Below are 24,201 nucleotides of genomic sequence, written 5' to 3'. Positions count from 1 at the left end.
CAATCCAGTTTACTGTTGTATCTCACCGAAGTTTAAGTTTCGTTTTCCGTACGACCTGTGCTATCTTCATCAGCACTTCTCTCTCTTCTTGAGAACCCACACACCCTGCTGAAAATAAACGGTCTACCCTCAGCTGCCGTCTGCGCCTGTCGGTTGCCCCCGTCCGGGCACCGTACACCACGTCCACATTGTGTTCTAATTCTTCCTGCAATTTCGTTTGTAAATATATAGTAACGGTACTGATCACACGCATTTAGTGATTATATTAATATTTTTGCATGACTCACGTGGTCGCAACGTACGCTATACTTAAGACGTAAAAATCACCGTTCACCTTAACCTGAGAAAGACGGTTCGTGAGTAGATTTGTAAGTTGGGATCTATCATCGACGGTTTATATTTTCTAACCTGGCTTCACGCTTTTAATGCACTAGTAGCATTCGTTCAAGTTTCTGTGGCATCTGCTCTCACTACAAATTTTGCATATAAACATACAGGGCTTTATGCAAGAGGCTACAGCGGTACAGGGATATATGCTCATTGTGCATATAGGGCTTCTTTCTACAAAACTTTTCTTTCTTCGTATCCAGTCTTTACGTCCTCTTGTCATGTGCCACCTCCACGCGAGGAATTACGAGATGAAAGAGGGCGACTCACCAAGCAGGACAGGGACAGGCAGACGACCTCGAACGGTGTCTCGCAAATGCACATGGCAGCGTCTTTTCTTGTAGAACACAGCTCTGAAAGTAAGGGTTGGGCTCGTTAACCGAAAAAGTAAGGGGAATCTGTTCAGAGGCTTAACCCAGCGGAGCCCAGTAAATGTGCCTGTGCACCTTCTGCGAAAATGTGCCAAGTGGGCTCCCATAGCGGTCTCGAAGCGAGAGTTGCGCCTAATGTATCAGTCTATAATTCTTGGGAAAGATGTGTATTTTTACGCAGAAGGGCAGAGCAGCCCACATTAGCGTTGGCGCAGATTTTGGCTGCAGAAATTTGTATATATTCTACAAGACTTTTTTTCCCTGGGCAAGATTTATACCAAGACGTCATTTCAATGGGTAGGAATAGCAAACTTTCTTTTTTCAATTGTGCAAAAACTGTTAGTAAACATATATCAGCACAAATAATTCGCTAGCGCCCATCCTCTAAGTAATTTACCATTCAACTTCTCTTGTGTAGTAAGATTGCGGTCGCGTGAGGCATATAAAAACTGAAGTATTATAACTGTTAACTCACTGTCACTGCGGGCTTTGGGGCACGCAAGCTTTAAGTGTTCAATCGAAGAAAACAGGGACTTTGTGATTATATTATATTTATGCATGAATTACGTGGTCTCAACGCTACTTAAGACGTAAAAATCACCGTTGACCGGAACCTGAGTAGCCGGTTCGTGCGTAGATCTGTAAAGTGAGACCTGTCACAGACAGCTTGTTTCTTTCGCTTTGCATGAAGGGCATGCTTGCTGAAGCTGTTATTCTCCTGAGAAATTATGAGCCTTCAACTTAGAATGGTGCATGCGCACTAATCTTAGGTAGGCATAACAACCCACTGACGGCAGGGAGGCCTTCAAGCCTGGCTGTTGCACGACAACTCGGGAAGGCTGCCGCAGCAGTGGTGTCTGCAGTAATAAGAGGGCAAGCTAAAGAGAGGCATTATGCTTGTAAGGCGGCCCGAGTCCGTATTCGAAGGGAGGGGGAATGACGAAGAACCCGTTGAGGGCCATTATCTACGTTTGTGTACGGAGAAGAACATTCTTAGTTCTTCGGTATTATGTTAAATGTACTCTAAAATGTCATAAAGGGAGAGGGTTGTTAACACAAGTTAACAACCCTCGTTCTCCTGGCTCGCGCTGGTACGCGGCTACGAAGTGTTTTGACTTTTTGTTCATATAATTTATAGAACTTTTGGCCGTTGGTTGAAAATATGATGGCAACTGCGAGTAGACTGCAGATAATTTATCTTCATACCCTGTCCATGTTTCAAACTGCCGCCAAAAAAATAGAAAGCGAAAACATTGGAAAAGTTATAAATAAGATAGCGGCGTCGTCATACACTCCTACGCAATGACCGCGCCTTTCAGAAGAGGCAGATTGACCGCAGCGGCGCCGTTGCCCTCAGAACGCTCGCAAAAGGCTTGTCGGTGACGCTTTTCTCTACTATGTCACATGCAACAAAGGGCCGCAGCTGCAAACTTTTACCCACAAGCACTCTTCCTAAAACTCGCCTGAGTCATTGGTGTATTTTTCTGCGAAGTAGATTGAAACTTCGATGTCAAAAGGATCGTCATTTCGCACCCACAAAAACGGCATGAAAGGGCATGTAGCCACACTGCCATCCTGGCGTAGCAGTGTAGAAAGATCGAATAACACTCTCAATTAGTACAGGATTGACTCTACCAAGTTATTGTCAAGCGACGAGGAGGCACTTCACCCCAAAGTACTTTTGTCCAAAGGCTAAGCGGGGCTTAATTAAGGTGAACGTGGACTGTGAGCTTGATATGCGCACCATGAAAGTGAGGGCACGCTTTCGCCAATGATTTGCAGTCTACAAGTGAGGTGCTAAGAACACGCACACCACTAGCAGCGCTTCAAGTTCATAGCTTGAATTTAATCCGTATGCGTTTTATGCATCCGTAGCTTTTTGGCGAGTGCTGCTGCGTCGTAGCCATGGTGTTCGTTTCCAGGCATGGAAAATAAGTAAACGCGAGAAGAAGAGCACATAGCAACATATTTGACATCTTGGTGACGACAAGCAGGCGGGCGAATGAGGCTTTAGGCGGAGAAGTGCTTATTAGGCCCACATAAGTCAACGGCAACAATGCCGCAATGACCGTCGGTAATAGAACTCATCCCTGGAGCCATTTTCGTGGTTTAAAGATTGATTCAGCGCACGTGCCTTTTTGGACAGTGCCACGCATGTGGAGCCAGTTGGCTTTATTCGGCCAGCTAAACGAAGCTGCCACTGCCCAGTGGCAATATGGCTGCGCCCAGGAGGGTAAATGTGAAATGGTCTACGGGCCGCGCCGAGTGTTAAAAGGGACGACAAACGTTAGAGAGAAAATGAACAAAGCATGCTTAACAATGCTGAGCTTTGTAAAAATAGCTGCGCGTAGTTGCAAATATTCCAGGGAGGGCTGCAAGCGTTTTGCGTAGTGAAGTGACAAGATTGTGTGCCGGTGGGCGTGAGCTATGTACATAGAAAAGGAGTATTATCAAAGCATGGCTGCATTTTAAGGTATGTAGGGAAAGCAGAATGGGGCGAGGAATGCGAGCTAAGCCTCGGCGATGAGGCGCTCCTTTTGTCGTATGTGGTATTTAAAGTCTCGGAGCTCTACGTGGGCCATGAGAGGCGCCGCATATACCGGTGTTTCACGTAACTTGAACCAAGAATTTTAAAAAAGCGGGAAACCAGAGCCCGCTGAAACCAACGACACATTGTTTGCCATCACGTGGGGCTCCTCGGAATAATTTTTTTTATTCCGCTTAATTAGATAATTACCTAAGATGAATTTTTCAAATTTTCAAGTATTAATTTCAGTGTCAAGAGCGTTGCGTTAGGTTGTAGAGCACGTTTAGAAAGAACCGATCTAGTTTATTGTAGCATCGTATCTCCTACGGGGGTCGTGCCGCTGCAGGCGGTCAGTCCGGCACCAGTGCACCCAGCGAGCAGGGTGATGGAGTGATCCTGTATATCGTTACAGCCACACGTTTCCTGGGGCCTCGGATCAACGCAACGGCTGGCCATCAACGACGCAAGGTGCCCTTTGGTCACCGTGACGCCAGTGAGCCGTACTGCGCATCCTCATCTCTGCCTGCGCTGACGGAGCAGCGTACCCGGCTACCTACATAAGCCTGGAATCCGTGCTTCGCTCCTCAGTCCGGCAGAAGTGCACCCAACGAGCAGGACGACTAAGTGATCCTGTATATCGTTGCAGGTAAGAGCAAACGACCGTGATACGTTATAGTAATTACCTTACTTGTTGCACTACTGCCGGGCAACCGAAAAAAAATATTTTTTATATTTTGATTGCTTTTTAACGTGGGCACACGATGACAAAGAAAGAAGAAAAGTAACTCACAAGTGTGTTTTCTGACTTCCGCAGGGAAATGCGGGCTGAAATTAGGGAAATAAAAGATAGTCTGCGCTTTAGTAGCGATACCTGTGATGAAGTTAAGGCAATTTCTGGTAACATCAAATTGTTACGTGAAGAAATAAAAGCGTTAACAGCTCAGAATCAACATCTCAAAGCAGAAAACGAGAGACTTGAAAACAAAGCCGACGAGCTCGAACAATATCAGCGAAATAATCTAATCTTCTAGAAATTAGGGGTGTGTCAGAGGAGCTCGATTCGACCACTGTGATAAAAAAGATTGGTAAACTTGTGGGTGAAGCGGTAACTGATACTGATATCGACATTTACCGTCGGGTGCCCACGGCCCGCGGAGAGAATAAGAACATCATTGAACGGTTCATATCGCGAACCAAGCGCAACACGTTCCTTTCCAAGTAAAAAAAAAAAGCTGTAATCTGAAGATCTGGAATTTGAGGGCGCAGGTACCCCTACCATTTACGTGATTAAGCACTTGACACGACAGAACAAGGAACTCCTTGGTGCTGCCCTTGCGTAAAAGAAAAATGCCGCATTGCAATACGTCTGGGTCAGCTCCGGTAAAATTATGGCACGGAAAGATGAACAGCCCGATGCCATTCGAATTGCAAACAAAGATGAAATCTACCGCATCAAATAATCTTAGACGTCATTTTGATGGCCCGGTCTTTCATTTAATCAGTATGAAGCTCAATTCAGCCTCTTTCATTACTGAATCGTCCCCACTAAAATGAAATCGTCGTTATTTACACCCGTGTTTTTTTTTCTTATTACACTTGAATATACGTAGCATGAGGAACAAACAAGATGAGCTGGACATTTGGCTAAAGACCCTGCAAGTTATTCTTGATGTATTCTTGTTTACAGAAACATGGTTAAGCAAAGATGAGCCTTCCCCTACTTTTACTGATTACATGCCAATACAATTAGGTGGCAACTGGTAGAGATGGTGGCCTGATTATTTACCTACAACGAAAGTACGCATAACACATTGTTGATGAGTACAAAGTCATGAATAGGGATATAGAGTGCATAACGGTGGAAACAAGCACGTTTCTAGATTTTAACTTGTACAGACTACCGGCAGGATACAAGTGGCATTTCCTACAGCATTTAGAAACTGTAATAATCTATTGTGTTAATACTAATAATAAGTTCTTTCTCTTGGGAGATGCAAACATCGACACGTTGCCTGACGACTCTTCTTCTCGACTTGATGAATCTCTTATCCTCTTATGGGTGCGAAAATGCTATTACTATGCCAACCCGAATTACTTCACAAAGTTCTACTTCTATAGATATATGTTTCAAACCTCAATATATCAGATTTCCAAGAAGGTGCATTATATTGCGACATCAGTGACCATCTGCCCATATTCTTTGCCACACAACACACCTAACCACGAACTATAAATGCAGCAGACTAGGTAATAGAGTGCTGAATGACTCATTCTTAAGCTATTTTCATTCTTTAATTGAGCGGGCTGACTGGTCAAATGTGTACCTACAGCAGGATGCAAATTCTGCATATGTGGTTTTTCTTCGGGTCTTTCTTAGTTGCAACAATGATGCATTTCCGCGGAGAGAGTCTAAAAAATGCAGTCGGAAAATTAAAAAGCCCTGTATTGACACCGCCTTACTGAAACGCACCAAGAATAAAAATATGTTCCACAAATTCATAAAATGCAAAGACGGCGACTTGTTCAAAGATTTAAAAAATATCGCAGTAACTGAAACGCTGATATCAAGGAAGCCAAACTCTGAAATTATGAAACAATGTGTGCCAGGATAAAAACGGACCCGGCGGAAATCTGGAGGCAGGTAAATTGCCTTACTGGCAGAGACCTAACACCGGTTAAGGCTGACCAAATAGTAATCAATGACTCCATAGGAGACAAGACACTAGCAGATGAAATGAACGAGTATTTCATTAATGCAGCCGTACTTCCGCCGTCTGTTCAACAAAGTGGGAACTACTGGCCTTCTCGTCGAGTAAATGCAGTCGTTTTAGAAGCCGTTACCGAAAGAGAAATCAATGGTCTTATAATACACTTAAAAATAATGTCGCGGGGGTATGATGAAATTGAACCTGTAAAGCGAGTGTCATTATTAATCAACCCGGTCCTAGCCTATTTCATTAGTCTCACGTTTTATACTGGAGTCTTTTCGGACAAACTAAAGCTGGCCAAAGTAATTCCTATACACAAAGGAGGTAGAACTGACGATATTTCGAATTACCGGCCAATCTCAGCGCTACCGGTGTTTCCTAAGAATTACGAATGGTAAATCAATAACCGGCTGTCAAAATATCTAACCAAATATCATACATATCACCCTTGTAGTATGGTTTTCAGAAAAATAAGACAACTCAGGACGCTCTTCTCGCCGTCAAGCAGAAAATAATCTGAAATTTTGAAGATCAGCTCTTCACATTAGGAATATTTCTCGATCCGCGCAAAGCTTTTGATTCCGTTAACCATGAAATCTTAGCTATAAATATAGATTGCTTTCAAATTGGAGGCTTCACATTGGATCTTATCAAGAGCTACTATCGTTTCGGCGTCATTTTGTTAAAATAGACTGTTCTTCTTCAAAACAACTCGACATTAAACTAGCTGTCCCGCAAGGTTCAATATTAGGTCCGTTACTTTACCTTTCATATGTGAAAGACATTACGTAACTGCACAGAACACCACAACAATCATATGCTTGCAGACGACACCAGTTTATTCGTTACATGTAGAACACTGCATGACATTCAACAGTCGGCCAATCTGTATTTAAATGATTTATCCACATGGTTGCAACAAAACAGTTGAATGCAGTAAAAACGAAGTACGTGATATTTAAGCAATCCAATAAGCATAAAAAATGATTAACTTACAGTACAGAGGACAATACTTAGAACGAATGTGCAAAAGTTCCTTGGGGTATCGTTAAGTGAAGAGTTGTCTTGGACCCCTCATGTCAATTATCTGCTATCCGATCTCACGAAGTCTGTTGGATGTATTAGAAAAATAGCCTCTCTTACCTATTTGGCAAAAGAAATCACTATATTTCTCCCTATTTTATTCTAAACTTTTGTTCGGCATTCTGGTCTGGGGAACAACGACAAAAGGGAATTTGATAGGCTACAACTGCTGCAAAAACGTGTCCTCCGGATTTTTGTGAACTACACCGGACCTATTAGATTGTTGTCGACGCAACCTGTTTTTCCATGATTTGATGTCTTACGAGCAAATAAAGTCTATTTATGAATACTGGCGCAGCGAATATATAAAGGCAAACTCCACAGCATTTACACACCTACCTTGGCGCAATATGATATCCGTAACCCCAAACGTAGAAATAGTGCGTTATTATGGAGGAAAAACGCTAAGGCGCCCGTGTGCTGTGCGATGTCAGTGCACGTTAAAGATCCCCAGGTGGTCGAAATTATTCCGGAGCCCTCCACTACGGCACCTCTTCTTCCTTTCTTCTTTCACTCCCTCCTTTATCCCTTCCCTTACGGCACGGTTCAGGTGTCCAACGATATATGCGACAGATACTGCGCCATTTCCTTTCCCCAAAAACCAATTATTATTAAGTCAGAACAATTTATGGCAAACAAGATCTGGTGTATCAAATAATAGACATGTTGAATAACTGTGCTTCTATTTTGGATTACTGTCTACCCAGAAAAACATCCAAAACACTAACTGCGTGCTATTTTGTTTTCCGTTGAGATTGTTAAGTAACAATGATAAATGTAAATTTCCTTTTCATTTGCTACCTTCATTTTACGAGTTTTTGTGATAGGAGCGAATCTTCAGTGTGATTTTAAAAATCTGTCCACAGTGCTTAAGTACAGGCATGTTGTATAGGATGTATGCGTGTACTATTTGTGACGCAGCTTCTATTTTTTTGTACCAGCTCTCTGCTGTATTGCTGTAGGCTGCTTCATTTGTTAAGGGGGCAGAATCCTCATCAGGCAACAATGTCTTTAGTCTGTGCCATCCGGACGATGCTGTGATTTTGCTGCAAATAAAAACTGACTGACTGACTCACTGACTGACTTACTCACTGACTGACTGACTCACTGACTGATTGACTGACTCACTGACTGATTGACTGACTCACTGACTCACTCACTCACTGACTCACTGACTGACTGACTGATTGACTGACTGACTGACTGACTGACTCACTCACTCACTCACTCACTCACTCACTCACTCACTCACTCACTCACTCACTCACTCACTCACTCACTCACTCACTGACTGAGTGACTGACTGACTCACTGACTAACTGACTGACTGACTGACTGACTCACTGACTCACTGACTCACTGACTCACTCACTCACTCACTCCCTCACTGACTGACTGACTGACTGACTGACTGACTGACTGACTGACTGACTGACTGACTGACTGACTGAATGACTCACTCACTCACTCGCTCGCTCGCTCGCTCGCTCACTGACTGACTGACTGACTGACTGACTGACTGACTGACTGACTGACTGACTGACTGACTGACTGACTGACTGACTTGCTGACTGGCTGCCTGGCTGGCTGGCTGGCTGGCTGGCTGGCTGGCTGGCTGGCTGGCTGACTGACTGACTGACTGACTAAGAGCGGCGGCCGTTCACTTTAGAGCTTGACAGTGCGTCAGCACTTTCCGCAGCGGCGCGTCTTTTCCATGCGCAGCTGCCACGGTCCGCAAGCACGCTCCGTTTGCTCCCAACGCCGTTGAGAGCGCTGCAATATGGTAGCGCACGTGCGCAGTCACGTGGTATTTTTTTTAGATGCCGGAAAAAAGGACCCCTGTAGGAAATACGACGCTACAATAAACTACATCGGTTGTTTATAAACTTGCTCTACAGCCTAACGTAACGCTCTTGGCACTGAAATTATTACTTGAAAATTTGCATTATCATCTTTGGTAATTTCGTAATTAAGCGGAATCTAAAAATTACCCCGAGGAGCGCCACATGATGGCAAACAATGTGTCGTTGGTTTCAGAGGGCTGCGGTTTCCCGCTTTTTTTTTTAAATCCTTGGTTCAAGTTACGTGAAACAAGCTATAGCGAACAGTGTCGGGCTAAGTTCCAGTATCTGCTGTTCTTAAGCACCTTATTTCAAGGGGGACTTAAGGGTTGTCCGCCCCCTCCTCCTTCCCGCAGAACTGGTAGGAGCCCTTAGTTGTTTGGGGGTAATGGGCTTAGCTGTTTGCTGTGTCAGGTATAGCAGCTGCCAGTGGCCCTCTAGGGTTTTGCAATACCGCGCGGCCTCCCATATCTCATGATTTGGGTATGAGATTTTTTGGGTTGCCTGCATGCTTTAGAAAGTGAGTGCAGCGTGATATAACGCGGAGCATTGCTTGCATAGCGGGCATGTGTTTCGGTACAGCGCGTGGAAATGCGGCTTCAAAAAGTGGCGGGATACCAGAGGCCAGTTTCCGTGGAGATAGCGGATGGCGGCGCTGTCTCTAGGCGAGTAGAAGCTTTTGCCGTAATCGCCATTTTCTTCTGAAAACATTTTTCTCTGGCTTTTTATATACGGATTTTAGTTAATGCTCGTGCTTTGCCGATTTTGCCGCCAGGCCGTTGTGCGTTTATTAGAAAGTTTGCTACTTGAAGATAGGTCCCCTTAATGACATCGGGCGTAGAGATAATTCGTAAACCCTCAATTTCGGCCAACTCAGCCCGCCATTTTTCAGGCCTAAGCCTCACTTGCGCCACTGGGCACAAATCTGCCTGTATGTGCGAGAGAGAGAAAGGGCGTGAGAGAGAGTGTGTGTGCGTTAGTGTGCGTGTACGTGAGAGAGAGCGACAGCGACAATTAACACTCGATGGTGGCCATGAAAGGAGGCGTCTTCGGCGAACCTGGCAGGTGGCGGTTAAACTAATGATTCTTCGCACGAGGTTCCACGAGAAGAGCCACCTGGATCGCAAAAGTTCTATACCGGTGGCAGCACCTGCCATCGCTGGATAGTGGCGCACGTCTTAACCACTCGACCACTGCACCAGGAGTTGTATGAGGACTGCCAGTTATCTATGAATGCTAAGTAGAGAAGGACCAATTCTGCATATGCGGGCATTAATCGATTAGCTATCGCGTCATACCGTTAAGGCGGAGCGCAGGCCGCGGTACGGCAACGTTAAACTTGACGAAGTTAGTGCGCAGATCAGAAGGGGTGCGGCGGCCGCATACAACCGTGCAGAGGAAGAATTGCCAGCTGCGTGGCATAGTGTTACACCACGCAGCAGCACGCGGCGACTGCATTCACAAAGTCAGCGGGCCGTCTTACGCCTGCTCATAGGTAAGCAGTGTTAAGCGTCTCTGCCGACTTTTTCGACACATGGATCCTATGAGAAGTTTCTAAATTGGTAAGGTTATAGAGTTCTGCTGTGTACCTGCACTGAAAGCCACCTAGCGGTCGCTCTGAAAGAAACCTCGGGTATCGGTTGCCGCTGTCGGCGAACGTCGCCCGAACGAGGATGCGAACTTTCGAGGAGGGTCTGCTCGGTAGTATGTGCCGCTTCTTAAGTAGAATTCGGTGGGTTGTTCTTCTTAAATGCACAGCTGTGCCGAAAAATCATGACAGAATAAATCAGTTTTTCTGGCAGACGACAAGACGCATTCATGCCATTGCTGCCATTGATGCCTTCGTGCATATTGCTGCGCAACAATAAGAGTGACGTTTCTCTTAAAAGGCGGGTCAGGCGTGTGAAGCTTCACCAAAACCAGCCAACACCGAGACAGCCAACTCCACCCTCCAGAAGGCTCTCAGCCCGCCGCCACACCGGAAACCATGGGAGCAGCTCATTACCCACCGGCCTTCAGCTACCAGAAGCCCACCACCCTGCAACCACTCACCCCCTGCACGCTTCAGAATATCATAGAGACGCCCTCCATCCAATCACCCTCCCAATTGGAAGGCGATCAGTGCATAAGGGAAATTAACACTTAATAGATTTAATGCACATCTGTCGCATTATATCGTAAGATCGCCCAGCACTTTTTCGTTGCTTAACGCACCGAGAAGTTTACATCAGAGCGCAGTGAGCGCACAGGCAGCGCACGTTACTTATTGGTATGCCTAACGGGCAAGAAACACAAATTGAAGATGAAACAAGAGCACAAAAGTGGAGGCGAGCAGCTGGCTCTCCTCTCCGACTTCACTTAACATACGCACAACCAATAGCGCTGTCATCGCTTCGTCCTCCTCGTAAAGGGGCTCCTTTTTGTGCCTTTATCAGCGAGTGTAAAAAACTATGAATATTAACTGCCACTTTGACCTTCGGCTCGTAGGCTCGAGTGCTTTTATTGTTATAGTTCACTGTCTGATTAATCGACGGTAACCGTTAACATTGCTGTTTATTTTAAGTGACGGAACAAGACTGGGTTCATGTGATAGACTCTAAGTAGATTGCTCCATAACAACTTAAGAAAAACAATGTCCACTGCCTGACTTCCATTGCTGCACGCTATATCGCTAAGCGTACTGTCGCGTTTGCAATATTGCGAGACGTGGGAAATCGTGACAAGGCTGCGTTCTGCGACACATAACGGCGCACGTACGGTCGGTCTTCCTTCGCCGGTATCTCTGTGCCCTCACTCCAACTTTACGCGCGGAGGACGTAGATCGGTAACGGCACTCAGTGCCGCTTGGATGGCCGGCTAGCCCTTGAGCCATTGATTTTCGTGCTTTGAGAATGTGTTCGCGAGCGGCTCTTGGAGATCGCAAGTTTTACCTTTTTCGATGCGGACACGGACCGTCGAGTGCGACATCGCAGTGCCAAATGCATGAGTTATCTTTGTTGTTTTTTCTAGTTTAATGCAACAGATACCGGATTATCAGCCGAATTTAAGGAGATTTTATTCTAATGCGGCCGGTTTTCTAGCGAGGCCCGGTGTTTTGTGAATTAGGGATTTCGACGTTAGGCACTAGTTATCTATCCTGGATTGGATTGGAAAACATTTAATTCGTCAGAAAATAGCAGGATGCAGACGATCCGTGCTAGCTGGCAATCAGTCCACGGCTGACAGCGACCTGGGTAGCCCATTCAATGACCCGGGTTTGAACTCCCAAGTCTGAGCTGACCAACACGGCCTCCCACTGCTCGAGAGTAGGAACCTGTATTAGAGATTTCGGGGGCGGCTCCTCTTTACAATTCCACAGTAGGTGATCATAAGTGGCTAAATCACCACATAATGTACATGCAGGGTCGTATTCACCGGGGTAGAATTTTGACAACAGGTAAGGCGTCATGAAGGATCGCGTCTGAAGTCGCCTCCAAGTGGTCTCCTGCTCCTTAATAAAGGCTTTGTCTGAAGGAGGGAATATCCTCCTTTCAAGTTTAAAACGGTTAGTAATATCGTGAAAAGATGATAGGCCGTCCTTCGAAAAACTCTCAGCAACGACAGCGTCCCCTGCTCGGCTGACGAATCCTCGAGCTGTTATGTGTGCCGCTTCGTTACCAAGGTTCCCCAGTGAGCCGGGACCCATATCAATTCAATAATTCTGTCTAAGTCTTCGGTTTGACCCAATATGCTCATTGCTGCCTGAGAAATTCTGCCCCTCGCATAAGTGCGTATGGCAAATTTAGAGTCGCTGAGTATGGTAGTAGCTTCTGTGTTAATGATAGCAAGGGCGATTGTCGCCTCTTCTGCCGTTTCCGAGGATTTCGTTATGGTAGTGCCGGAGACTATCAGTCTACCTTGCGTATCCACCGCCGTTAGTGCTAACGCTTGTTTCTGGGGATATTCTGCGGCATCTACATATACTGCATGTTCATCTTTGTTGTATATGTTGTGTAGAGCTTTTGCCCTAGCCCTTCTTCTCCCCTCGTGGTGAGCAGGATGCATATTCGTAGCTAGTGGCTTAACTCTTATTACCTTAGCGATGCGTTTAGGTATCTGTGTTTTGGTATCTTGGGGTGGCAACTGTATGCCTAGTCCTAAACGATCAAGTATGGTTCTTCCTGCTTTGGTGCTTATCTATCCTGGAAGTTAATTTTTTTCCCCGCAAGGGCTCGGCGTTTGTGGCTGTGCAAGTGTTCACGCACGTGTTCACCCCTTGGTAAACACGTGGCGGTCTGTTGCCTCCCTTGGTTCTAGAGGGTTAAATTGTGTGTAGGCACACACTGTCCCCGTGTACGAAGCAATAACAGGGAGAGTCATTACGGTAAAGTGTGAAGAGTGTGGTTGTGATTTCATAGTCAAGAGCCAGGCAGACGACCGAGACGATAAGCCCGGATACTTTTGCAGACAGTGCGACATGACGACGAAAATGGAAGTGATAATGAGTGAGCATACGAATGTGTGTGAACACATCCGGCAATTAGAGAAACAGCCGGAGGCTGAAATATAAAAGAGAGGAGCCGCAAAACAAAATTAAAACAGTGAAGATCAAGTTGTCTTGGTACACCATTTTTCGTTCCAAATGGCGGACATACAAGGCAGGACGACGAACCGATGGCCCATGAGGAGCTGGAATCCGATAACAAAAGAGAAATGAAAATAAAAGTGGTGAAAAGCAATGCTGCTGCAGCCACGGAGCCGTGAAAAGTGTGAAGCTGAACAAAATATTGAGGCGAAAGAATCACCTGTGCCAGGGAAGGACTTAAGGAAACAAAGTCAGGAGACCGGAAACGACTGTGTGACAGTGGTGAGGGATTCGAATATGCGCAGGCGCGAAGAAGCGAGTAAGGAATAGTCGACTAAGGGCCGCCCCACGTGTCAAAGCCACAGAACTGTCGGGAGGGACTGTGGAATCGGTCACTGACATTGCAAAACGTCTGATGCACTGGGACAAGGGCGAAATCTTGTCGTGTTGGCTGGAGGCTTGAACGAGGAAAGGAGGTCATTTGGCAAAGCGCATATCAAGAGGAATGAAAGACCTGCGAACAATGACCCGCAGGAGCGGATCGTGGTGTGCACACTACGAGAGCTGTGCTACCAGCGCCTCCGTGTGGAAGATGCAGCGTTAGCTTGAAACTGAGATATCAGGAAGTTGGGATATGAAATGCAGCTTGAGGAAGTGTAAATGAACAAGGAACTGTGAGTAGCGGGACGCAAGAAAGGTTTCCATCGGGATAACATCCATTGTTACTATGGCATGGGCGGAACAATTGTATGTAGACTTGCGGGTAGAGCGGTAGCTGTTTTATACCCTTGTCACACGGGCATTGTAACCGCTGTTAGGCTTAACTGCGGTTATACGACTTAACCGCGGTTAAAGAAAACCGTCAAACCACCCCTGCCATACAGAAAATAGTCCCACTACTCGACGACTTGACCATGATCACGTGTTTCCCACTTCGACATAACTAAAATTACAACATTTGCAGTATTTGTTTCTCAAAAATTGCTTAATAGCAATTTGCGGCATTTTTATTAGCTTGACTATGCGTGTGTAGCAGCTGCAGGTGACTTCAGTGCGCATGAACATCAATATGACGCCGTTTACTAAGCGCAGTCTTTTAACACTGGGTCTAGTCGGCTTTGTAGACATTATAGTAGCCAACTACCGCCGGCTCTCCCGCGTTTCCGCTCACGACCCTCGCAGTACCTGCGTGGTTTGTACGAGTTCATTTTTGCGTGCATCGTTGCTTGTGCCCACAGGATTCGAGCAGCAGACGCTATTATCCAGACGCAACGGGATCGCAGCGCCTACGATGGCTGCGAGCGAACCGGCTTCCGAAAATCTACAGCGTGAAGATGAATTCTGGCTAATGTTTACGATGCAACAGGCTGCCCTTCATCGCCAGCGTGTTCAGCTTATAGCGCTCCTAGCCGAAATTGAGCGGACGGAGGAGGAGCGACGATGTGCCGAGATGAGGTGCCGCCAGCTCGAGGCTGCTATTGTGCAATTATGTCCACGCGAGCGGAGGTTGTGGGCGTACCCGAGAGGGAACTCTTGGTATGAGACTACGGTGCCTCACCTTCCAGACAGCGAATTCAGGACGCATTTCCGGGTGAATCGCAGTACATTTAGGTACATTGTGACCGCATGCAAGAGCACGAGAAGACAAGACACAAACGTGCGAAAGGCTGTACCGCTGCACAAACGTGTTGCAATCGGCCTTTACCGTCTTGCCACGTCGGGCGAAGACAGAAGCGTCAGCAACGCTTTCGGTGTGGGCAGGTCCACAGTAAACGAAATTTTCTGGGAATTCTGCCATGCTGTTGTGCTGCTATTGGAACCGAAGTTTTAGATGTTCCCGAGAGCTCACGAGTTGGCCGAGCACATGTGCCAGTTTGCTGCAGTGACTGGATTTCCGCAAGGCGTAGGCGCCCTAGATGGATGCCACATCGAGGTGTGCCCACCTAAAGAAAACGCAGTCGACTACTTCAACTACAAAGGATGGTATAGTGTCATTCTTTTGGCAGTGGCCGATCACAAGTACATATTGCTATACGTCAATTCTGGTGCGCCAGGTAGGAATCACGACGCTCAAGGCTCCCGCAATTGTTTAGCAGCGAGCTGTTCAGCAGAGAAGCAAAAATTCTTGATGGCGTGCCAGTTGGGCCTGTCCTGCTCGCCGACCAAGCGTTTCCTCTCCAGACACACATGATGAAGCCTTACTTGCAACCGGGTGCACTAGGATCTCCGACACAGTCATTTAACTATCACCTTCCATCTGCAAGGCGCGTTTTGGAAAATGTGTTCGGAAGATTGAAGGCCCGGTTCCGCATGCTGTTGAAGGGACTAGAGTGCGACATACACAACGGGACCACTGCCATTCGTGCTGCCTGCGTACTTCACAATATATGTGAGCAGATGTCTGATCGCTGTGATGTGGCTTGGCTCGATGCAGCTCAGGCTCAAGAGCAGCGGCGCCCTCAGCCAGTATGCACCAGCAGCCGATGTGATGCACCAGGGGTGGCAGTTCGGGATGCCTTAGCAAAACACATTGCTGCTTCAAATTGAAATATGCCATCAGTGTTGTGTGTTGCGATAGAAGACTGGATTTTATGCATGAAATTAATGTGCAGTACGCTCAGTGGTGCACTGTTGCACAAAACAAGCATGACACAACATCACAAGATGATGATAATGTGCACATTTGTTTTTATTTCTTTTTTTCTGCCAAGAAGTCCCCCATCATGTCAACCATTTTGTTTTGAATGTTGTTGGACTCCTCCAGGAGCTCCACTACTTTATTTTGTAGTTTTCTACTTTTTTTGGCTGCCTTTAAAGCTCTGTTTGACTGTTCACTATGAAAGTGTAGCAGTTGCTGCACTGCAAATGACGACTGTCTCTTTCTTGCCTTGTCTGCACCTGTGATGGCGGGCCGGGCACTGGCTGGGGAAACGCTGCTTGGCCCAGGGTCAGCAGAGATGCTCAGTGCTCTATTGCTTACGTCAGCAGCAGTGGTATTCAACCTGCTGGTCTCCTCATTTCCTATCAAAGCCTCACTTGCAGTTACATCATTTTCAGTAAATGCGACTCTTCCCCATGACACGAGCTCCGCATCCTCAGGCATTTCAGCCACCACTGGCACCTGCACAAGACAACCACATAACATATAGCATTGTTCCTAGGATGCAATTCTTGCTATGCTGTGCAATACTTACTGGAGGCAAGAATCAACTTTATAGTGCTCTCTTGCACCCATAACTGGTGTTGAGTGTACAAACTCACTGCATTACAAATGAAAAAATATTGACACTGCACGTGAGCACAAAATGCTTATGCAGAATGAGTGTGTTAATAGCTTTCTTAAGTTCCAACTACATCTAATAAAGAATTGGCACTGAAATCTATTGCCTGCATTCCTGTTATGTTATGCTCAACAATACGTATGTTGTACCCTGTAATGGCGTTGGCCGGCCAATGGTGTTGAAAATAATATAAAATTTCTTGGAAACACAGAGGCGGATGCAGCGGCTAGGCAAAGATATTAATACTGTCGCATCTGGCCTTCCATTCTTGAGGTGTGACATAACTTGTCCTTTTTTTTTCAAGTATACTATGCCTTGTGCCTATCAATCATTGAAAGGCACAAGGGCATTTGCAAGCATGATGATGTCTTTCCCACAGCAAACATTCTCTCTCCACTATCCACAAGTACATATCTATGCCCGTTTTGCTGACAGCTGTAAAATATGGGTTTCAATTCAGTAAAAGCTGCATGCAATGGGCGAATGGAAAGGAATGTCAAGAGTAGCTTGGCCCTCATTAAGGATAAAACGAAAAATAATCCTTCATTTGCACTTTTGCACTGCATTTCAATTCTGTTCTGCGGTGAAAACAAGAAATGCATAGCTGGATCAGCAGTGTTTCCTTTATGTTGCTGTACATGTTAACACAACTAAAATACATGGACCAAAATGGGTTCCGAGCCTTTCCACCCTCCATATCCATGCAAATGAGTTTCCATATTACCAGGTTCCTAATACATTGAAGACGTTTGGCACCCAATAAAACACTATATCTCAAGTTGTTCATATTAGTGGCTATCATATTAATGGGACACGACAGTGTCTTATATCACAGCTCCGGCTGATCTCTTGCTTTACCAGGCAAAGAACTTTCGTAGTTGGCAAGGCGCGGAAAACACGATTAGGATAATTTTTCTTCCGCATTGTACCTGTTTGCCATCTCGAGCACATCAAGCCATGTGTTTACACATGTCGATTTCAAGAATAAACATAGCTTAAAGTTTACGCTGTGTGTGTGTCCTGTCTGCGTCAGTCTGTCTGGAAGCATAAGCATAAGAAGCATAAGAAGCATAAGCCATCAACTAGCCCGCACGTCTACCCTTGTCAACGACTATGTGTTTACAATAAAAACTCGCTGACATTAGCATGTAAACAGCTCATACAATCTTAAACCCACCATCTAGTTTTGTAATCTGCATTTGTTACAACAGCGTGCGAAATGACCCTTTAGCACGCTATTTGAGGAAATGTAAATCACAGCCTACCTCCACATTTTCTTCAATCAACATCTCATCATTCATTGGGAGCGATCCCAGAAACCGGTGGAGGTGCCAATAAAACGGCCAGTCTTGTCCGCCTGAGCCGGTGGTGGTGCCAGTGCGCTTGATCTTCCTGGAATAAGAATTACCACTACTGCACATATGCAAATAAAAAAATCCAAAACTGCCATTTCACTGAAAAAGAAAACCTTCAGTAAATGAATGTATCTGCCGTATAAAATCAAACCAATGCTCAGCTGGCATGTGGAATTTCAGTGATACTGTGAACGTAGCGAAAAGATGCGACGACAGTGGCAATGACAGCGCACTGTTGGTGACGCAACAGCAGCGTAATTAGATTAGCACTGCGGGTGTCAAGTTGGAACAGGTACACACCAGTCATGTGTCTTAAACGAAAAGAAACACGGATCGCAATTTCTCGTGCATCAAGCGGAGCCTAGGCCTCACGTTTTTCTTTTGTTGTTGTTGTGGTGAACCACACAAAGCTCGCACTAAGCTAGAGCCCCCTCACGGCTGCATGCCGCTACGCAGCGTTCAAACCACAGACCAGCACTCGAAAGCAGCATGCATAGAGATTGCAACTTTACTTACCGATACTTCTTATGCAGGTTATCTATGCAGGTTATCTATTTTTTGGCGGACCTGTTTGGAGGTATACGGCCTCTCGCCGTGAAGCCCAGCACTCAGCTCCGCTGAAATCGAAGCGTAAATACGCGCGTTTCTCGTGCACGCACGCAGAGCAGGCAAGTTTTCTTCCCAAAGCCGTATTAATGTCATCGTCGCATGGTGCGACCACGACACTCTCTTCATATCAGCCCGAGACTGTTGACTCGAAACGCATGACACTGGCATGGGCGCCGCCATGTTTACGGTTTGAGCGACGAAACCGAGGTTGCCAAGCTCGGTTTGTGCTAACTGCGGTTAGCGGGCTAACCGTGGTCGGTTCTGCCGTGTGAACAGCAGCAACTACGGTTTGCGGTAACCACGGTTTCGATAACCGCGGTTAGGAGTGCCCGTGTGACAAGGGTATTAGGGGATCCGAAGACGCTCGGAAGGAAGTATAACGAAAGATATGCCTTTGGTATCAAATTTCGACCAGTTCTACAGGTCACAGATACTTAGTTTTCCTATTTTAGCTTACATTTATAGCTTATTTCTTGATGCAGGTATATTTTCTTTAGAAATGCAGAAGGCAACACTAGTTGTTTTGCACAAAACTGTGAGACAATTATGATTCAGGCAGGACTGATCTACCGAACTGTCACTGCTGCGACGAAAAGAAATTATTCTCAGTAACATTGAAAATAAAATGATCACATTAGATATATCTGTAGTTTTTTCAAATGAATTCTAGAGAGTAATTCATAGTACCCTTCTCTTAAAACTTTCAGCTTATAGTATCAGAAAAAAAAATGCTAAACTTAGTCTCCTGTTACTTGGTATTCGCATGCACTGTGTCAAAATTGAGCTTTCAGTCTACTTACAAACCCTGAACATGAAGTTCCTGAAGAAAGCTTGCTCGGTGCTCTGCTGTTCAACACATATATAAAGGATCGCATACATATTGACAACGAAGCTGAATACGTAATATATTCTGACGAAACCGGCATCTTTTTTATTGACCATAACTTCGGTGACTTAGTGGGGAGAGAAAATGAGGTATTAGCAAAACCACACTTATGGTATATAAAGAATTTTCTCCTCATCAACGCAGGCAAAACTAAAGTTATAAGTTTTAGAACCAAAAATGCGACTGAAAATCTCAACAATGCTCCGTGACGGGGGTTAATGAATTGCAAGTAATTTACAGGGTTAAATGCCTGGGTGTCTACTTTAATCAGTCCATGCTTTGGGATGTGCATGTTGAGCTTCTACGGACTGAACGCTCTAGACCTGAAGGAATTCTTTGAAAACTGCAATACATGCTGCCTGTTATATCTAGACTGCTTTGGAATTTCGTGATATTTGACTCTAATAAAAAGACTGTACTTCAATATAGGGTAGCACCACACTTATCAATGACAACCAACTTTTAGTCCCACAAAAAATTGCGTTTAAAGCAATAGCAAATGTGCCCACCTTATCGTGTTCTGGTCATTTATACACTAAATATTCAAATATGAAACTTACCTCGTTTTAGGATTTCCAAATTCTCCAATTGCACAAATCTTTTTCAGAACGTCGAGCGCAATTCCTAGCAGAGATCTTTGACTTGCGTAAAAACACACACTGCCTTCTGACTCATCTTGGACAGTACGGCATGTACCACGTCCTGGCACAACTGCGGATTTCAAAACAATGAACTATGCTTTGCTTAGCCTGCTTAACCGGTTCGGCCTGCCCAACTCATCGGATTGCTTGACCTCACACAAACAAATAAAGGATTTATTGTTGTGAGTGATTATGACAGTGTATGTAATGTTTGAATGATAATGTATGACAGTGTATGTAATCTGTATGTTTCTATGACGTTGTATGTAGTCTTTCCATATGTAACGGTCTTCTTGCTACTCCTGCCTTTGTAATGCTGTGATTAAATTTTTGCCATATAATTATATACAGAATACTTTTTCGTTTTTTGTTATACATAGCTTAGTATAGATATATTTGTTCGTATTTGTTCTAATGGTGAATTGTGGGAATATATATTTAAGCCAAAGAGCTCTTTGTTACCTCTGCCAAGAAAACGGAGCAGTGTCTAGCCGCTATAGTGAGCCTTTTTTCTCTTCCCCTAAGCCATAGGATATGTACAAGCTGAAATAAAAAAACCCTGCAAGCTTAAAATGATGATGGGCAGTGAGGGTCTTGGAGTGACCATAAGAGGTAAATTGTAATGATTGGGCATACAAGAAAAGCTGAAGATAGTACGCGATAACATAGCATGCAACATCGAAGTAGGTATATGAATGACCGTCATTTGTTCACAATCGCACAAGCGGCAAAAAGTGCATTCTAAAGGTCTCCAATAGATCATGGACGCCTGATGAAGTTCTAAAGGTAATTCAGAGATAGATTTAGTACTTAGGAAGAACCGATGAAGCAGCAAAAAGAGACGTGAAAATTTGTTGTATGCGAATATTAAAGCTGCTATATCAGACCACTAAGCCACTTTCAGGGTACACAGGAAAGCAAAGTAAGAAAATAAAGCTTTGCATGAAATTTAAGGGAAATGGGAGGAGTACAGAAAGCAAAAGAACTGTGCCTGACATAAAACTAATATAAAAATTAAGGCTACAACCGATAACTGGACGGCGATATTCCAAGAAGAAATAAGCAGGCACCTAGAAAGTTATATGCTCACCTGAAGGCATTTGGTACCAATTCTAAAGAAACGCGTGGTCATACACAGGATGACGACGGTAACTTATTGATGCGAAAGCATTAAATGGCTATGTCCCGTGTTTTGTGTCAGCAAACTTCCTTTCTTCTTCCACTCCTTCCATTATACCTTCCCTCACGGCGAGGTTCAGATGTCCTACTATATACGAGACAGATAATGCGCATTTCCTTTCCCCAGACCTCAATTATTATTATTATTATTATTATTATTATTATTATTATTATTATTATTATTATTATTATTATTATTATTATTATTATTATTATTATTATTATTAAACTTTCTCCGCACAATTACGTCGTTCGGTGAAGTTACATGAAATTGAAATTGGTTCTTGGGGAAAAGAAATGGCGCAGTATCTGTCTCACATCTCGGCGGACACCTGAACCGTACAGTTAGAGAAGGGATGAAGGGGGCACTGAGAGAAGAAAGAAAGGGGTGCCGTAGTAGAGGGCTCTGGGGTAATTTCAGCCACCTGGGGATCTTTAACGTGCACCCACATCGCACAGCATACGGGCGCCTTTGCGTTGGCCTCCATCGAGCCCGGGTACTACGGATCAGTAGCCGAGCCCACTAATCACTGAGGCACAGCGGAGGGTGAAATAAACGTGCTAAAGTGTGATTCTGTTTTGTAGTGTTTGTTGAGATCTCACTGTGGGAAGACTTTGGTCGATGTGGTCTAATTAGTTAAATAAACGCGAAAATTCAAATCGAGGTCACAATGGTCACTAATGTCGACATAGCTTTTCCGCCAGATTCTGTCATTCTATAAAGATATACGCGCAAAAAAATGATGGTGCTAGACAGTGGGCGATGAGATCTTGCTGTGGGAAAAATTTGGTTGATTTATTTTAATTGCAACCTTTGTCGGTAAAGTGTAGACACTGATTTATTTACTTCTCTAGAAATGATTCCCCAAAACAAATGTTGGTGCATATGTATAGCGCCATCTCTTCCGACTAACTTGAGCTATTTATTTTAACTGCTGCTGAAGCCGGTAGATGGCACTACATGTAAAAAAATACCCTCTCAGTAGTTGTCTGCGCATTCCACTGTGAGTGAATATGGAGAGATGGACGACCACCTCGAACAGCGTGTAAGATTAAATTCTGAATGAAGCTTGGCAAGAAAGCCACGCAGACGTATTAGCTCCTTCCTGACGCTTACGGCCACGAGACATTATTTCGGGCGCGTGTTTTCGAGTGGCACAAGTTAGTCTTGGCGAGAACTTCAGTAGAAGACGACACAAGGCAGGGGCGCCTTTCAACCTCACGGAATGAAAACAAAGGGGGTCGAATCATAGAACCGCACCATTACAGTACACATGCTATCAGATGCTCTCGACATTAGTAAGACAACCTGCCACTAAATTTTGCGTGAGAACTTGGGGAAACGAAAGCTGAATGCCAGACTTGTGCCGCTCTCCCTCACATAGGACCAGAAGGACGCGCGGACCTTAATGAACCCTGATTTGCTCTTCGAGGCAGAGAATGCTGCATTCGTCGACAGCATCATTGCTGAAAACGAAACATGGTGTTTTCAATACGATCCTCGAACAAAGAGGCAGAGCGCTGAGTGGCGGTCCACAAGCTCTCCGGCATCGAGAAAGGTGCGGCGACTGAAGACCAAAACAAAGACGATGCTGATAGTTTTCGATGCCAGAGGTGTCATACACCACGAGTTCGTCCCACAATGGAAGGCGGTGAATAAGGAGTTTTATATCCGCGTGCTCCAAGACATCCGTGAAGCACTGCGACGCCGTCGCTCTTGCTTATGGGCACCTGAACAATGGAGTCTTCTCTACGATAACGCAATGCCGCACATTGCTCTTAGCGTGACAAAATTTCTGGCCATACACCGCATTACTGTACTATTCCATCCGCCATACTCGCCTGACCTCTCCCCATGTGATTTTGTTCTGTTTCTTGGTGTGACGAGAGCACTAAAAGGTCGCTGGATGGGGAGCGTGGAGGCCATCGAAGACGCCACGACAAAGGAGCCGATATCCTTGCCAAAAGAAGCAATTTATAACTTTTTCCAAGACCTCAAGAAGCGTTGTAAGCTGTGTATGGACTGCAAGGGAGACTATATCGAAGGGGTGCTGCACAAATGATTTCAATGTTAAGCGAATTTTTTTGATGGACTCAGTCTCGAAACTTTACGGACAAAGGTTGCATTTAATTAAACACGAAACTTACACTTTGACCTAACAATAGGCAGTGTTGATGACCCGTGTTTTGTGTCATCAGAACTTTGTCCGCAGATTACGTCGTTCTGTGAAGATAAACGTGAAAAAGTTTGACTGTGTTAGATAGTATGTGAGGACATTTTGCTGTTGGAAACATCTGGTTATTGAAATCTTATTAATTGCACTTCGAAGCCGCAATAGCCACGGATGTCGAGATAGCACATGGATGTCAAAACAGCCATGGACGTCGACATAGCACCTAGACGTGAAAGTAAAATAAACAACCATATAAAAAACAAGAAAATTGTTTAAAGAATTTAAAAATTAATATTAAAAAAAACAAAAATGAACAATTTTTTTTCTCAAAAATTTGAGCACGCTTAAGGTTCGTCTTTAAAAGCGGGACGCGCGACAGCGTCTTGCAGAGTTGCCGAGGAGTCCAAGGAAAGCCGTTGTCCGAAGCGCGACGCCTTGCCCGTTGGACAAGTTAAGGAAAGGAAATGACGCCCGTCGCACATATCTCGATGGAGACCCAAACCGCGCCGTAAGGAAGGAATATTTCCAACGCGCTGTGCAAACTGCAACTACTACTACTATACTACTACTACTACTACTACTACGCCACTGACGG

The 24,201-nt window shown here is 45.0% G+C and overlaps 1 protein-coding gene across 5 annotated transcripts in view; it reads right to left on the bottom strand.

The window, feature by feature from the left end:
- The window catches only part of LOC144107284 (uncharacterized), a 102,718-nt gene that overhangs the window by 70,160 nt on the left and 8,357 nt on the right, over positions 1–24,201 (bottom strand). For 3 of the 5 annotated variants that reach the window (XM_077640283.1, XM_077640284.1, XM_077640286.1), the window contains exons 2-3: positions 4,076–4,110; positions 658–740 (exon numbers count right to left, since the gene is read on the bottom strand). In XM_077640283.1, the coding sequence (XP_077496409.1) occupies positions 658–740; positions 4,076–4,110 (118 nt within the window). The remainder of the gene's footprint in view (positions 1–657; positions 741–4,075; positions 4,111–24,201) is intronic. The other 2 variants (XM_077640285.1, XM_077640287.1) reach the window with 1 other exon arrangement.

Source organism: Amblyomma americanum, chromosome 10, assembly GCF_052857255.1.
Source record: "Amblyomma americanum isolate KBUSLIRL-KWMA chromosome 10, ASM5285725v1, whole genome shotgun sequence".
In the NCBI taxonomy this organism is placed as follows: Eukaryota; Metazoa; Arthropoda; class Arachnida; order Ixodida; family Ixodidae; genus Amblyomma; species Amblyomma americanum.
Note: the sequence above shows the minus strand (reverse complement) of the source record. Positions and strands in the feature narration are given on the sequence as shown.